The sequence below is a fragment of the Mustela nigripes genome, chromosome 1, assembly GCF_022355385.1.
Source record: "Mustela nigripes isolate SB6536 chromosome 1, MUSNIG.SB6536, whole genome shotgun sequence".
Taxonomy (NCBI): domain Eukaryota; kingdom Metazoa; phylum Chordata; class Mammalia; order Carnivora; family Mustelidae; genus Mustela; species Mustela nigripes.
Window position 1 is genome coordinate 7,655,218 of NC_081557.1, and position 12,592 is coordinate 7,667,809.

Below are 12,592 nucleotides of genomic sequence, written 5' to 3' on the forward strand. Positions count from 1 at the left end.
GCCCCGCCCTCGCGCCAACACGTGATGACGCGCTGCTTCCGGTGGCTGGGTAGTCGGTAAGGTTAGGTGAAAGTTACTTCCTAAAGTGCCTTCGGCACTTCCGGTCGAGGTGAAATTGAGGTCAAGCGGACGGGGCTTCCCGGAGGGGGTCTTGAGACGCCATTTTATTCATTCCCAGGTTCTCCCAAGCGTTCCGGTTTGTCCCTGGGCCACTTCGTGATCCCCAATCTCCAGTTCGTTGCAATGGAAGGAGCCTGGGGTTCAGACTTGGGTTTGAATTTGCGATCTGCCGTTGACTGGCAATGTGACCTTGAGCGAGTTCCTGGGCCTGGTAGGATCTGGAGTCTCTGTACCCCGGGCTTGGCAGCACCCACCTGACAGGGCCACTGTGGGATTGCGGCCATGAGGGGATCCACCAGGCCCTGGCCAGCGGCTAATGCTCTCCCTTTGCTCCGCGCTGGCCTCCAGACCTGCCTCTGCCTGCCACGCACTGACCGGAGTCACGATGGCAGTGGTCTGGTTGGGCCGGTTCCCCCAACCAGACTGGTATTTTCAGGTGCCCCAGCACCCAGCAGTGCGCGGTCAACATCTCTCAGTTGAAGTAATGAACGTGTAGTTGGGAGGCAATGAAACCTAAACCAGCTGTTAGAGACAACTAGCTGGAGGTCACACCCCGGGTCGATCAGCCTCTCTGATCCTGTTCGTCAATTAACAAAGGAAGCTAATCAGCGGCGCCAACCTTAGAATTGAGGACTAAGGGAGGGGGCACATATGTATATGTGCTGCCGAAGCGAGCACGGGAGGGGGCACATATGAAGCACTGTGTGTCTCCAGCACTGAGTGGGCTGGGAGGGAGCCGCTCTTGGGCCTCCAGCCTTCATCTGTCCCACTTCCGTTGAGCTATGGCATTTTCAGTGACAGCATAGCTGAGAAAAATGATTTGAAATTGGTAGTCACAGGAATTGTCTCTTCTGGTTGAACCCCACTCCTGCCTTCGTCCTAATAAGATCACTACCATGCCCTCCAATATCACACCTCAGAGAAGCTCTCCATTAGGGTAACCACTTAGGATTAACCTCTGCCCCTGAATGTCCTCTCTCAGCAAGGCAAAGCACTGGGTCCCCAAGGTTGGCCTTTGGTTCCCCGCACCACCCCACCCCCCACCCTGAGCTCCACCCCAGGAACACTAGAGGCCGCAGGAAGAGGGCCAGGCACTGAGCTTAGGCTGGGTCAGACAAAAGTCAGGAGAGTCCCGAGCAGGGGCTGGTGAGGGGAGCCCAAGGGGAAGGGAGGTGAAGATGGAGAAAACCATGTGGTTGGGGTTGAGGGGATCTATCTCCCAAACCGAGCCCACCAGCCACAGCCCTTTGGTACTTCCCTTTCAGGGAGGTGGGGACAGGGCAGTGCGTGGCTTCAGAGTTAAGCTAGAGGAAGTAGGTTACATATAGAGGGTCCTGCCCAGCCGAGAGGATGGGTTTTTCTCTTAAGGGAAGACATACTCAGACTTTCCTGGAGCCCAAGGATGGGGGCCAGAGCACTCATCCATTCCCTCCAAGTGCACATGTGGAAGCTTAGGCTCGAGAGGGGACAGTGACAACCAAGATCATTTCACAGATCTGGGTCCCACGTCAAGCTCACGGGCCACAGTAGGCCGTCTCCTTCCAGAAAGGAGCCTCTGTGTTGAGCAGGAGGGACAGGGCCCGGATGGGACAAGAGACTACAAAGAATACAAATTTCCGGCTCTGTGACCTGGTGAGGGACCTCAGGCCTCGCTTCCTCCATCACACAAGGGAGTCAGACCAGCTCTGGCTCCAGGAGGCGGTGTGACGCCAAATGTCTGAATGCCCCAGCCAGGACAGTGACAAACGGACACAGGCAGGGATAGCTCCTTCCATCTCTTTTATCAGGCTTGGGGGTCACAGTTCTCACACCGAAGCCCAATTCCCAGTATGTGCGGAGGATCGGTGTCTTCTTAGGGAGGGGACGGAGCCAGCTGTTAAGATGCTCACTCGTACATGGTGGTCGCACACTGAGACGGGACCCCTTCTCTCTTGAGTTAGTCCGGAACCCCTGGTGCTGCCTGCACCTCTCCTTGCCCAGCTGTCCACCCTGTTGGATGGCAGCCTTGGAGAGACCTGGGACAGCTGGGAAGTCCTCTGAGAGGCCCAGGGCCTGGAGCAGCTTCTGCCCACATAGAGATCTTGCGACTGGGCTCTTCTCAACATACTGCCCTCTTGTCCCCCTCTGGGAGGGGGGTGGCTGGTGAGGGCAAGTGGCTGAGTCTGAAAAGCAACGTGTCACCTTCGCAGCTTTCGGCACCTGAGGGAGGGAGGAAGGGGTCTGTTCACGCAGGCACGGCTCGGCCCCTGCTTCTCTACATTCACCCCTTTGTTACCTTTTGTGAACCCCATTCTCTACCACTCCTGGGGAGCCCCAACTGGCCTGCCCACGTGATGCCACCCCATGGCCTCACTGTGGAAAGGAGGAGTGGCTGAGATGCACCTCAGACAAGGGTGGACAAGGACTCCACAGTGTCCTTTGGCCTCTCACAGAGACCCCAAGGTGGGACAGATGTCTCCCACGGAGGCTTTTAGGAGGGCCCAGAGCTTCACCAAGTGGAGAGCCATCTCTCTCGTCTTGACTGCAGGCTGAGGTTACCTTCGGGGCCTCTCTGACCTCTGGGAGACCATGTCGGGTGCCCCCTGACCTCAACCTTTGACCTCTGCTGGCCTCCCATATCCTCAAGTCTGCCTCCCCCATGAGAACGTGAACTCTGTTTACACTGATTGCGGTGCCCGCGGATGCTTGGTAAATGTTTGTTCGGCACATTCAGCAGCTTCCCGTTCCCTGGAGGGCTCACCCCGCACCCGCTCCCGGGGCCCCGTAGCCTTCCCAAACAGATGCCACCCGTAGCTCCTCACCTGCAGGTGTCTGGGTTGAGCTCTAGGCCCCGCCCTTGGCAACGGAGGAAGCTGCGGCTTCGGCAGCGACAGCGGCAGGTCCTGGGGTCAGGGCGCTGGCGGCGCTGGGTGCAGCGTGGGCAGTGGGGCCTGGGGCTGGAGTGGGATGGGTGATGTCAGCTGGGGAGGGTGCTCCGGGGGCAGAGTCCCAGCCCGGAATGGAGCGGGGCTGGGGGCGGTGGTGGGGAGTGGAAGCCCTAGGAGGAGAAGCAATGTGTCTGGGGTGGGCAAGAAAAGTCTTCCCAGGAGCTGGTGCTGGGCCGGAGCACACAGACTTGGGGAGCAGAGGAAAAGGGGGTGGGGGGGCACAGTGGGAGGAGAAAGAAGGGACAGGACTGCAGCTTCCTGACACACTCACACCCCTACCCACCCACACATTTCATCCTGGCTGCTGGGCCTGGGCTCCCCACCCAGTGAGAGCCCAAGAGACTCACCTGTCTGGCTTCAGAGCACTCTCTCTCTTTTTTGGTCTGAAAAGTAAGAGGGACAGACAGCGACGAGGAGGAGGAAGAGGATCAGAAAAGCCAAGCCTCCTACTCTTTTACCCCAGATCCCAGGCCTACCCCGGTCGGAGTCCTGGCAATCTGGTCCCCACTGTGGAGTACCACCATGTGCGCCACCACACCCCCCCAACCCCGGGAACCCGGTCTCTGAGCTCAGAAGAGGGGCCTGGCTGGCACCTGCATTCACACTGGCTGTGTTCTTCCAGGGACATCTCACCCAGCTGACTGCTCGGGTAACGGATCATGAGGATCTGTGTTCCAGAGATGGAGGAGAAGACAGTGTGAGAGACAATGAGAGAGAGAGAGAGACAGGGGAAGGGACTGCTCCACGGGCTGGAGAGAGAGGAGCTCGCCCACCAGCCGCAGCTCTGGCCATTGCCCCCCCCCCCCCCTGTACCACCCCTGCCCCCCCCCACCGTTGCGCCACCACCCCCAGCACCAGACTCCACCCCCTGCTGGGCATACTGCACTGGCCCCAGCACCTGCATTCGGACTTGGTGCTGCCCAGTGGGCACGCACTCCAGGCCGTCGTCAGGGCAGCAGCCGCCGCAGCGCTGCACGGTCACACAGCTGGGCACCAGTTGCTTGGCCACGGTGCCCATGAGCTCCACGGTCAGGGGCACCACCACCTCCCGTGGCTGGCAGGTGGCACGGGTATACACATCTATCCAGGACACCACTGGGGGCAGATGCGCAAGGGTTAAGACCCCGCTGGGGTTCCTGCAGCCCCTCCCTGGTTCCTGTCTCCCCCCAAAACCCCCGGCAGCTGTTCTCCCTAATTCCTGTGTCACGGCCCCCCTCCACTGGCCCTCTCTCTGCCCTCACAACCTTCCTTCCCCTGCCCAGGAACCTAGGAACCCCACTGCTTCCACTTTCTCTTATGGGCAGAAGAAGAGTTTGTGTCTTGGAGAGTGGCTGGGATCACACAACGTGATGGACAGACCTCCTCAGTGCAGGAGTTACTGTTTGTTTGTTTCTTTCTTATTTATTTGACAGACAGAGATCCCAAGTAGGCAAAGAGGCAGGCAGAGAGAGAGAGAGAGAGAGAGGAGGAAGCAGGCTTCCCGAGAGAGAGAGAGAGAGAGAGAGAGAGAGGAGGAAGCAGGCTTCCCGCTAAGCAGACAGCCTGACGTGGGGCTCAATCCCAGGACCCTGGGATCACGACCTGAGCAGAAGGCAGAGGTTTTAACCCACTGAGCCACCCAGGCACCTCAGAGTTACTGTTTCTATTACCTTTCTTCTGGTGGCTGAGGGCATCAGGCTGGGACACAGGGCCCTGTAGGAGAGAAGGGACCTGGACCCAAGGTGCACTCAAGGAAGGGCTGGCCCTGTGGCTGTCCCCAGGGCTCTGCCCTTGCCATCAAAAGGCTTCAACTGCTCTGTGACACTTTTCCAGGATGCTCTGCTTCTGGGGTCACTCTAGCTTAACCTGTCCTCTCCTGGCCACCTGAGACCCTCCCCAGCCAGGCTAGGACAGTGGTGGCGGCAGCGGTGGCATCCAATCTCCAAGCCTGGTGGCCCCGCTGATTCGAAGGCGGCAGGTCCGAAGGGGGCACAGTGGGCACTGAACCAAGTCCTAAGGGTACGGAGCGGCTCCGCCCTCGGCCGAGCCCAGGGGACGGGGTGGGGCAGGGGAGTGGCCCGGGGTTGGGTTGGCGGGCCCGCGGCTCGGCGGGCCTGCGGGGAGGGATTCTTCCCGGGGGATGCCCTGGTCGGATCCCCGCCACGCCCCGGTCCGCAGCCCGACCCCGCGGGTCCCCCAGGCAGAGGCCGATCCGCGTCTCCCCATTTCCGCCAACCTTGAGAGAGGGCACGGCCGGCGGTTGGGATGTTGGGGACGCACGTACCTGGGCGGGGGCCAGTTGCAGGAGCGCAGCGAGCAGCAGGCGGCGGAGCAGAGGGCTCATGGTGCCCGCGGGGGCCGCGCGCCGGGGGCGCCCGCATCGCCCTAGCCCGGTGGCGCGGGGGGCGGCGGCAGCCAGAGCCCCATGGCGCGGGCCCGGGCGCGCCGGGCGGGGGCCGGGCGCGGGGGACCGCTCCTCCGCGGCCCCCTCCCGAGCCCTGAGCGCAGGCAGCGCAGCGCAGCGCCGCGGCGGCGGCCGGAGGAGCCGGGCGGGCGGGCGGCCGGTGGCGGCGGGCGGCGGCGGCGGCGGGGACAGCGGGGACGGTGGGGGCGGCGGGGGGCCGGGCCCGGGCTGGCGGGCGGGCGGCTCATGTGACCCAGACACGCGCTCCCCACCGGGCCGCGGGGCGGGGGCGGGGCGGGGGAGTGGGGGCGAGGCCGCCGCGGGGACCCGCCCCCTCCACACACCCCCCTCCCGCCGCAGCAGGGGAAAGGGGACGCACCGCCCAGGGGGCCGGGCTCCCGGGTCGCAGCCGCCAGGACCCGGAGGGCGGGGTGCGGTTCTCCCGGCGAGGCCCCGGGAGGGGGCCGCTGGGCCTGAAGCAAGGAGCCGGACTCGGGCTCTGAGAAGCACTTTATTGCACGCGTTTCGAGGGGTGGCAAGTCCCGCGGGGTAGCAAGGAGGGAACAACCGGCAGCCCGCGTCCAAGTGAGCGGCTCACGGCCGGGTGCCTGTGTTGGGAGGCGCGATCCCTGGGCCTCCAGGTGGGGGCTGCAGCTGCTGCCCCTGCAGTTTCTCCAGGAGCCTGGCTCTGTTGGCCCTGCAGGGGAGAGCACCTGGGTGGTCAGGACAGAGCACCCCAGAGAGTGGTGCCAGGACAGTGAAGGGAGAGGGCAGGACGGAGCTGGGACAGACCTGGCCCGCGCCCGTGTGTCATTGTAGATGGCTGTGATGACCCGATCCTTTTCATCCATGAAGCTCCGGTGTATCTGCTCCAGCTTCCTGCAAGGGGGTTACAATTAATCCCAATCCTTGCGGCCCCCCAAACACACCCCAACGCCATCCAGGCCGCTCTAGGGTCTCCTCAGTCATGAGGACCTCAGGCCAACTGCCTGTGCTAGGTGGGGAGAGGGGCCCAGAAGGGCCGCGGCTTCTCCAGGGTCCACTGGTGACTCAGGTCCCTGGCTTCCCTGTTGAAGGGGGTGACCACAGCTCCGAACATCAGGGTGTTCCTCCTCACAGGAGACTAGAAAGGGTGTTCATGTCACTCTACCACTGAGCTAAGCAGGCTGCTGGCTGTGGGCATCAGCCCTTAGGTATCTTTGTTGTAGACCTCAGTACCCACGGCATGCATAAAGGAGTGGCAGGGAGACAGCCGATTGCCCAACAAGTGAGGACAGTTGCCAGTGAGGCCCAGTTACAACATATTTCCTTCTTGTGCGTGATCTTGCTTGACTCCAGCACGCCCTGGCAGCAGCACCAAAGATTTACCCTCAAATGCCAAAAAACCTGAAAATGACATTAGCCTTTAGTGGGAGCAGAGCTGCCTTTTCCCAGGAGATGATGCTCAGGAGACCTACTTCATTCTTAGCTGGAGAGACACAAAAGTGCAGGCCCCAGAGGCGGTGTGGATGTATGACTGACCACACTGAGCCCCCCCCACCATCCTCCGCCCTCTGCCCAGGGGGAAGGCAGGGAGTCACCTGAAGGCGACATAGTGCAGACCCATGCCTGCCAGCATGATCAGGAGGCAGTATCCTAGAACCCGCTGGTTCTGTTTGTGCTGCTGCTTCCTCGACTCTGGTCCCTGAGGCCTCACACCGGGAAACTGGGCCCAATACTGGGCATTGGGGGGTTCCCAGGAGCCGCTGGGAGGGAGGAGAAAGGAAGTGTGGGATGAGGCTCCCTAGGGGACTTGGGGGTGGTGGGGCAAGCAAGGGGCAGGACGACTGTACCTGTGTGCCTGATACTTGTGTGCCTGATGAGCAGACCTGGCATGGGCCGCGGTTGCTGGAGGCTTTGGAGGACTTGCGGAGGATAGCTGGTGATCGTAGCTTCGGCGGCTCTGCTCTCGGCTGAGCACTTGGTATGCTTCACTGAGCTCCACAAAGCGGCTGTGCAGGGCTGGATTCCCAGGGTCCCGGTCGGGGTGCAGCTGGGGTGGGACAGGACTCCGGTCAGCTCTCTTTCCATTTCCCTTCACAGAACCCAGCCCAGTAACATCCACCCTCAAAGGCTCAAACCATCCCCAGAGGCCCTGCCTGGCCAGTAATCCTCCCTCTCAGGGAGGCCCACCCTTCTAGAAGGCCAGAGAGTAAGGAAGCACAGACTCCTGCCCCCTCCCCTGTTCAAGCCCTCCCCACCTGCTGCCTGGCTCTCACTATATTTCCTGGTCCAGGCTTTCTCAAGAGCAGGCAGTTCAAAAGAACCACATCCAGCCCATCACACAGAATCCTTGGCTCCTGGCCCAACCTTTCCTCCCAACTGGCCAGACCTCTGCCCTGGGGGCAACTCCCACTCTCTGCATGCTGAGGGATGTGGCACCATCCAGACTGAGCCACTCAACTCCTCTCCCAGGAATCTGAAATGTACCTTATCCAGCTCAGACTGACTGTCCCTCCTCCCCATCTAGGACCACTGGTACCTCTTTGGACTTGGAGAAGAAAGCTCGTTTAACTTCTTCAGTGCTGGCACCAGGATGCACTCCTAACAGTTCATAGTAGTTCCTGGGGCCAGACCTGTGGAGATAGGCCAGAAACTGCAGGGGCTGTAGAAACACAGAGGATATTCCTCCCCTCCCCATCCCAGCACCCCCCCCCCCCCCCCCCCCGACCGACCCCCCCCCCCAATTAAAAAACCAGGAGGTTAAAAAAAAAAAAAAAGAAAGAAAGAAAGAGGAAGAAGGAAGGAAAGAGAGAGAAAGAAAAAGAAAGAAAGAAAGACTAAAAGGAAAAGAAAGAAAAAGAAGAAAGGACAGAAGAAAGAAAGAGGAGAAAGGAAGGAAAGAAGGAAGGAAAAGAAAAACAGAAAGAAAAAGAAAGGAAGGAAGGAACCAGGATGTAAGGAAGCTGAGGCCAAGGGAGCTCCACCTGCAAATCATCCCTCCCTTTTTGAGCATTTCAGGTATGGTGCAGATCAGAACATCTCAGTGTGTAGCCCTCAGACCCCTTGCATAAATACCCAGAAATCTTGTTTAAAAAAAACAAAAGCAAAAGCAAACACCCCCCCAAAACCAGATTCCTGAGCCCCACTTCATTCCTGCGCATCAGACTCTCCAGAACCAGGCCCGGGAATCTGCATATTTGTAAGCCACACCCCCACCCCACCCCACCCCCGCCCACAGAGTTGCACAGTGATGCTTGACAATCACTACAGTCATGAAAAGAGCACGGAGTTTGGCTTGGACTCAAACTCTACTTCTTCCACTTAACTCGCTGTATGATCTTGGGGGTCACCCCTTAATCTTTGATCTCGTGTCCTCAGTCGTGAAGGCGAGCGTTTCCTGAAACTAGCCTGTAAGGCACCTGACACAGAGTACAGAGATCACAACTATCATAGCGCCTAGATCCAGGCCTGGAGCTGGGCAGGCCCTCCTCAACGAAACCCACTGAATGATAGGGGCCTGCCCCCTGCCCCCGACTCACCGCTGCCCGGAGGCCGCTGAGAAGAGCCGGGTGGCAGGGCTGCGGTGCCACGACCGGCACAGGCACAGGGACAGCATGGCGACAGGCCGGCGGCTGGTGAAAGGAGGCCACAAAGAAGAGTGCATGGGGACCAGGATGGGACACTTCAAGCACTCCAGGGCCAACGGGAAGGGCCTGGCCCCGTTTACTTGCGAAGGCAAACTGAAGCTGCCCCGGGGAACCCAGGGGCGGCGGGTCCTCCTTTCTTCAGGACCAGACCCCGGTGTCCTGGACCTGCCCCTGCCTCTGACCGGGGCGTCCGGAGCCCCTCCCCACACTGGCCTCGGTGTCCGGGACCAGCTGTCCCGGACGCCGGGGACCCCCTCCCCACCCTGGAAGCCTTGGGATGGGCGGGTGAAGGAGGGGCCCGCCACGCCCCGCCTCCGCAGCGCTCACAGATTCCTCGGCCTCCTATTCCTGCCCCTATGCGGGGCGACCCCGCCCCCGCGTTCTCATTGGCTTAGACACCGAGTCCCCGCCCACAGAACCCGAAGGTCCGGACGTACGTCAAAGGCCACACCCCGCACACCCATTGGCTTTTGGCGCCTCGGGTCCACCCAACGAGGTCGAGGCCCGCGGACCTGCGGAAAGACAACGGGCGCGGGTTGGCGAAGCGGGAGGGACGTTGCCTGCCCTGGCTGAGGCCTCTGACCCCGCTTCCGTTGCTCTGTCCCGGGAATATGGATGTTACTCTGCTCTGCAGCAAGACGGCTTTCGTAAAGCAGCTTCCACCCCATAGGAGGCCCGGACCCTCACCACGGCCTGGCAAGGGGGCTTCGTCGTCATTCTAGTTTGCAGAGGGAGAACGGAGGCTGGGTTTTTGTTGTTTCCCAACGCTCGTCCTGCCTCGCAGCCACCCAGGTCTCTCCCAGCGGTCTATCTCTGTCTCACAGAAACAGCAGATGCCAATGGAATCCAAGAATAAAGCCCTTTATTGTCTTCCAAGTCGTGCTAGGGTTGGGGACCCTCGGGCGACTCAGGTGGGACTTCCCCAGACTTGGTTGTAGAGGAAGATAGCACCTTTAGCCGACGGGCAGAGCTCAGTCCACATTTCGGTCTCCTGCAACCTCCGCACCCTCTGTGGGGAGAGAGTAAGACCCCCAACATCCAGCCCTCAGGTCTCTTGTGGGAGCTGTGCCCCAGCATTCCTAAGCCTCAGAACCCTGTGCACTTCACCATCTCTAGGGAGACATGTTAAGGAGGCTGAAGAGGTTCCTGGCCCTCTCTTGGACTGAGGGCATCCCCAAAGAGGCCTTCTGGCTCTGGAGGAAAGCTCTAAGAGATTTCGCAGCCCCATCTGACCCAGCTCCAGGGAAACAGACATGTATCACCTGGCCTGTGCCAAGCCCAACACCAGCTCTTTGTCCAAGCAGGACACACTTTGCCATTTCACACCTGTGTCTCCACAAAGATGATTCCTGTAGACTCGTGGGCCTCAGCTCCCCCACCCATGTAGTACTTCTTCACCTGCTCAGAAGTCAGGCTGCACCTGGAAAAGGACAGGAGGGTGGCTTGGGGAGTGTCCAGGCCCTGTAAGGGAAACCCCAGCTGCCTCAGCCATTCCCCTGGACCACCCACCTACCCCAGAACCCTGAACCCCAGAGTCCACTCACTGGACATAGAACTCAGCACTGGCGCGGCCGGCACTGGTCTCATTGCGGGCAATGCCCAACAGCAGTGGCTGGCTCAGAGTGGACAGTGGCACGTTCACCTGGGACAGGGGGTCCACCCGTCAGTGCCCACTGCCCACATCCCTGCCCGTCTCAATGAAGAACGTTATCCTTGTACAGCATTTTACGGTTAGTAGTTCAAGTGCCCAGAATCACAAAATGTCAGATCTTAGGCATGTTCATATTACAGATGGGAAAGGAGAACTCAAGAAACTAAACAGTTTGCCCAGGGTCACCCAAGGGAAGTCAGGAGCAACTGGGACTCTCATTAACTCCTCTTTTCAACACACGGCACAGGGGTGGGGTGGGGTGGGGGAGTGGAGTAAGCAAGACATTTATCATTGTTCCTTTTTTTTCCATTAAAAAAAATTTTTTTTAAAGGTTTTATTTACTTGAGAGAGAGCGAGAGCAGAAGAACGGCAGAGGGAGAAGCAGATTCCCCACTGGACAGGGAGCCCAGCACAGGGCTCGATCCCAGGACCCTGGGATCATGACCTGAGCCAAAGGCAGATGCTTAACCAACTACGCCACCCAAGCGCCCCTCTTGTTCCCATTTTAAAGAAGAGGAGCTTGAGGCACACAGATACGAGGGCTAGAATTCCACTCCACTTGTGCCTAACTGCAAAGCCAAGCTCTTCCCCCAAGGCCAGATGCCTGCAGACCCTCCTGCCAGCCCATACCTGGGGAATTCTGTCATGTTCTACCCCCTCCCTTCTTGCCCGCCTGTCTGGGCCACCCTCCACTCACCTCGTCACAGATCTCCTGGAGGACGCTGGAGAAGAGCTCATGCACCACCAGCTCCCCAGGGAGGTTCTTGTGCAGGGGACTGTCACCAGGGCACACGGCCTGGGAAAGGTCAGGCTCAGCCCCTGTTCTTCATCTCTTCCCTCCCTGCCTCCCCCATATTTGCTGGCCCTTAGGGCCTGGCTATGCACAGAGTAAGAATCTTGGCGATCCCTTGACCCAGGCTCACATTTCCATATGGATAACGAGAGATCCAGCTAGTCCTCTGTTCCCCCCCCCCCCCCCCCCCCCCCCCCTCAGCCCCTAGTTTCCCACCCAGATAAGCACCAGGTCACCCTCCCCGCTAAAGGGATGAGGAAAACAAAGCCTTTTGTGTCTTTGTGCCTTTGCACCTAGCCTGGCATCTCACCTGAGGCTCAGGGTGCCCCCCGGGCACATCCACCAGCCCAGGTGCCTCTGCCACCTGCCGAGAGCGACGCAGGAAGACAAAGAAGTCATCTGCTGTGATCAGCATGGCGCCAACCCCCAGCGGGTCTGCCAGGTAGGCTTGCTTGTCACCCCAGTCAGTGGCGCCCTGTTGTTGCAGCTGCCCCGCTGAGCCAGCCCAGTTAGTGCCCAGGAAGTCTCGGTAGGAAGTCAGGCCCAGGCGCAGGAGCAGTTGTGGTCCCTGTGAGCCAGTGGGGGCCAAGATGGCGGAGTGCAGACGGAATTTGGGGGCGTCAAAGAGCCAGGGCTGAGCCTGTAGCCGGCTCTCCCAGATGGCAGCGATGGCCTCGTCCCCTCCTGGCAGTGGGCGACGGTCATGGTCTGGGCTCAGCTCAGCCTGTACCTGCTCCTCTGGCAGCCCACCTGGGGGGCACCGCAGCAGCAAAGACACCTCAGGGTCCATGATCTGGACAGGGCCACTCTGGGGGAGGACACAGCCGGGACCGTCACCCCGACAGCCCCACAGCGATCCTTGAGCCAAGCAGCTGGCCCCCTGGGCCACAGACCTCCTTAGGGTTCCCCCAGCCCTTCTGATCCCCTCTGACCTCTCCCTGGGCAGGAGAGTGTCTTATCCCAGCAAGAGCCCCGAGATTCCTGCTGCCTGACATCCCCAGGACTCCTGTGCATCTCTACCACCCAGAGGTCCTGAGTCCAGTCACCCATCTATCCCCATTTCTCCCAATCCCAGGGTCCTCCCACCAA

The 12,592-nt window shown here is 60.2% G+C and overlaps 3 protein-coding genes across 8 annotated transcripts; all 3 read right to left on the minus strand.

The window, feature by feature from the left end:
* Positions 1–1,882: 1,882 nt before the first annotated feature.
* Positions 1,883–5,461, minus strand: VEGFB (vascular endothelial growth factor B). Of its 2 annotated transcripts, none has more exons than XM_059402834.1 (7): positions 5,311–5,461; positions 4,697–4,739; positions 3,946–4,142; positions 3,641–3,714; positions 3,395–3,430; positions 2,922–3,056; positions 1,883–2,319 (listed from the first exon to the last, which is right to left on the minus strand). In XM_059402834.1, exons 1-7 carry the CDS (start codon positions 5,368–5,370, stop codon positions 2,298–2,300), a joined length of 567 nt encoding a protein of 188 aa, XP_059258817.1. In that variant the 5' UTR covers positions 5,371–5,461; the 3' UTR covers positions 1,883–2,297. The 2 variants fall into 2 exon arrangements, with proteins under 2 accessions (XP_059258817.1, XP_059258807.1); XM_059402824.1 differs by having other exon boundaries at positions 2,922–3,157; positions 5,311–5,460.
* Positions 5,462–5,928: 467 nt separating this feature from the next.
* Positions 5,929–9,565, minus strand: DNAJC4 (DnaJ heat shock protein family (Hsp40) member C4). Of its 4 annotated transcripts, XM_059402926.1 has the most exons (7): positions 9,497–9,565; positions 8,952–9,044; positions 7,952–8,045; positions 7,263–7,462; positions 7,011–7,175; positions 6,223–6,309; positions 5,929–6,127 (listed from the first exon to the last, which is right to left on the minus strand). In XM_059402926.1, exons 2-7 carry the CDS (start codon positions 9,026–9,028, stop codon positions 6,025–6,027), a joined length of 726 nt encoding a protein of 241 aa, XP_059258909.1. In that variant the 5' UTR covers positions 9,029–9,044; positions 9,497–9,565; the 3' UTR covers positions 5,929–6,024. The 4 variants fall into 4 exon arrangements, with proteins under 4 accessions (XP_059258909.1, XP_059258899.1, XP_059258920.1 ...); XM_059402916.1 differs by lacking the exon at positions 9,497–9,565 and having other exon boundaries at positions 8,952–9,380; XM_059402937.1 differs by lacking the exons at positions 8,952–9,044; positions 9,497–9,565 and adding an exon at positions 8,397–8,571.
* Positions 9,566–9,904: 339 nt separating this feature from the next.
* NUDT22 (nudix hydrolase 22) lies at positions 9,905–12,587 on the minus strand. Of its 2 annotated transcripts, XM_059402872.1 has the most exons (5): positions 11,814–12,587; positions 11,408–11,506; positions 10,604–10,701; positions 10,386–10,479; positions 9,905–10,068 (listed from the first exon to the last, which is right to left on the minus strand). In XM_059402872.1, the coding sequence occupies exons 1-5, from the start codon at positions 12,291–12,293 to the stop codon at positions 9,967–9,969; spliced, it is 873 nt and encodes a 290-aa protein (XP_059258855.1). In that variant the 5' UTR covers positions 12,294–12,587; the 3' UTR covers positions 9,905–9,966. The 2 variants fall into 2 exon arrangements, with proteins under 2 accessions (XP_059258855.1, XP_059258866.1); XM_059402883.1 differs by lacking the exon at positions 11,408–11,506.
* Between the last annotated feature and the right edge of the window lie 5 nt (positions 12,588–12,592).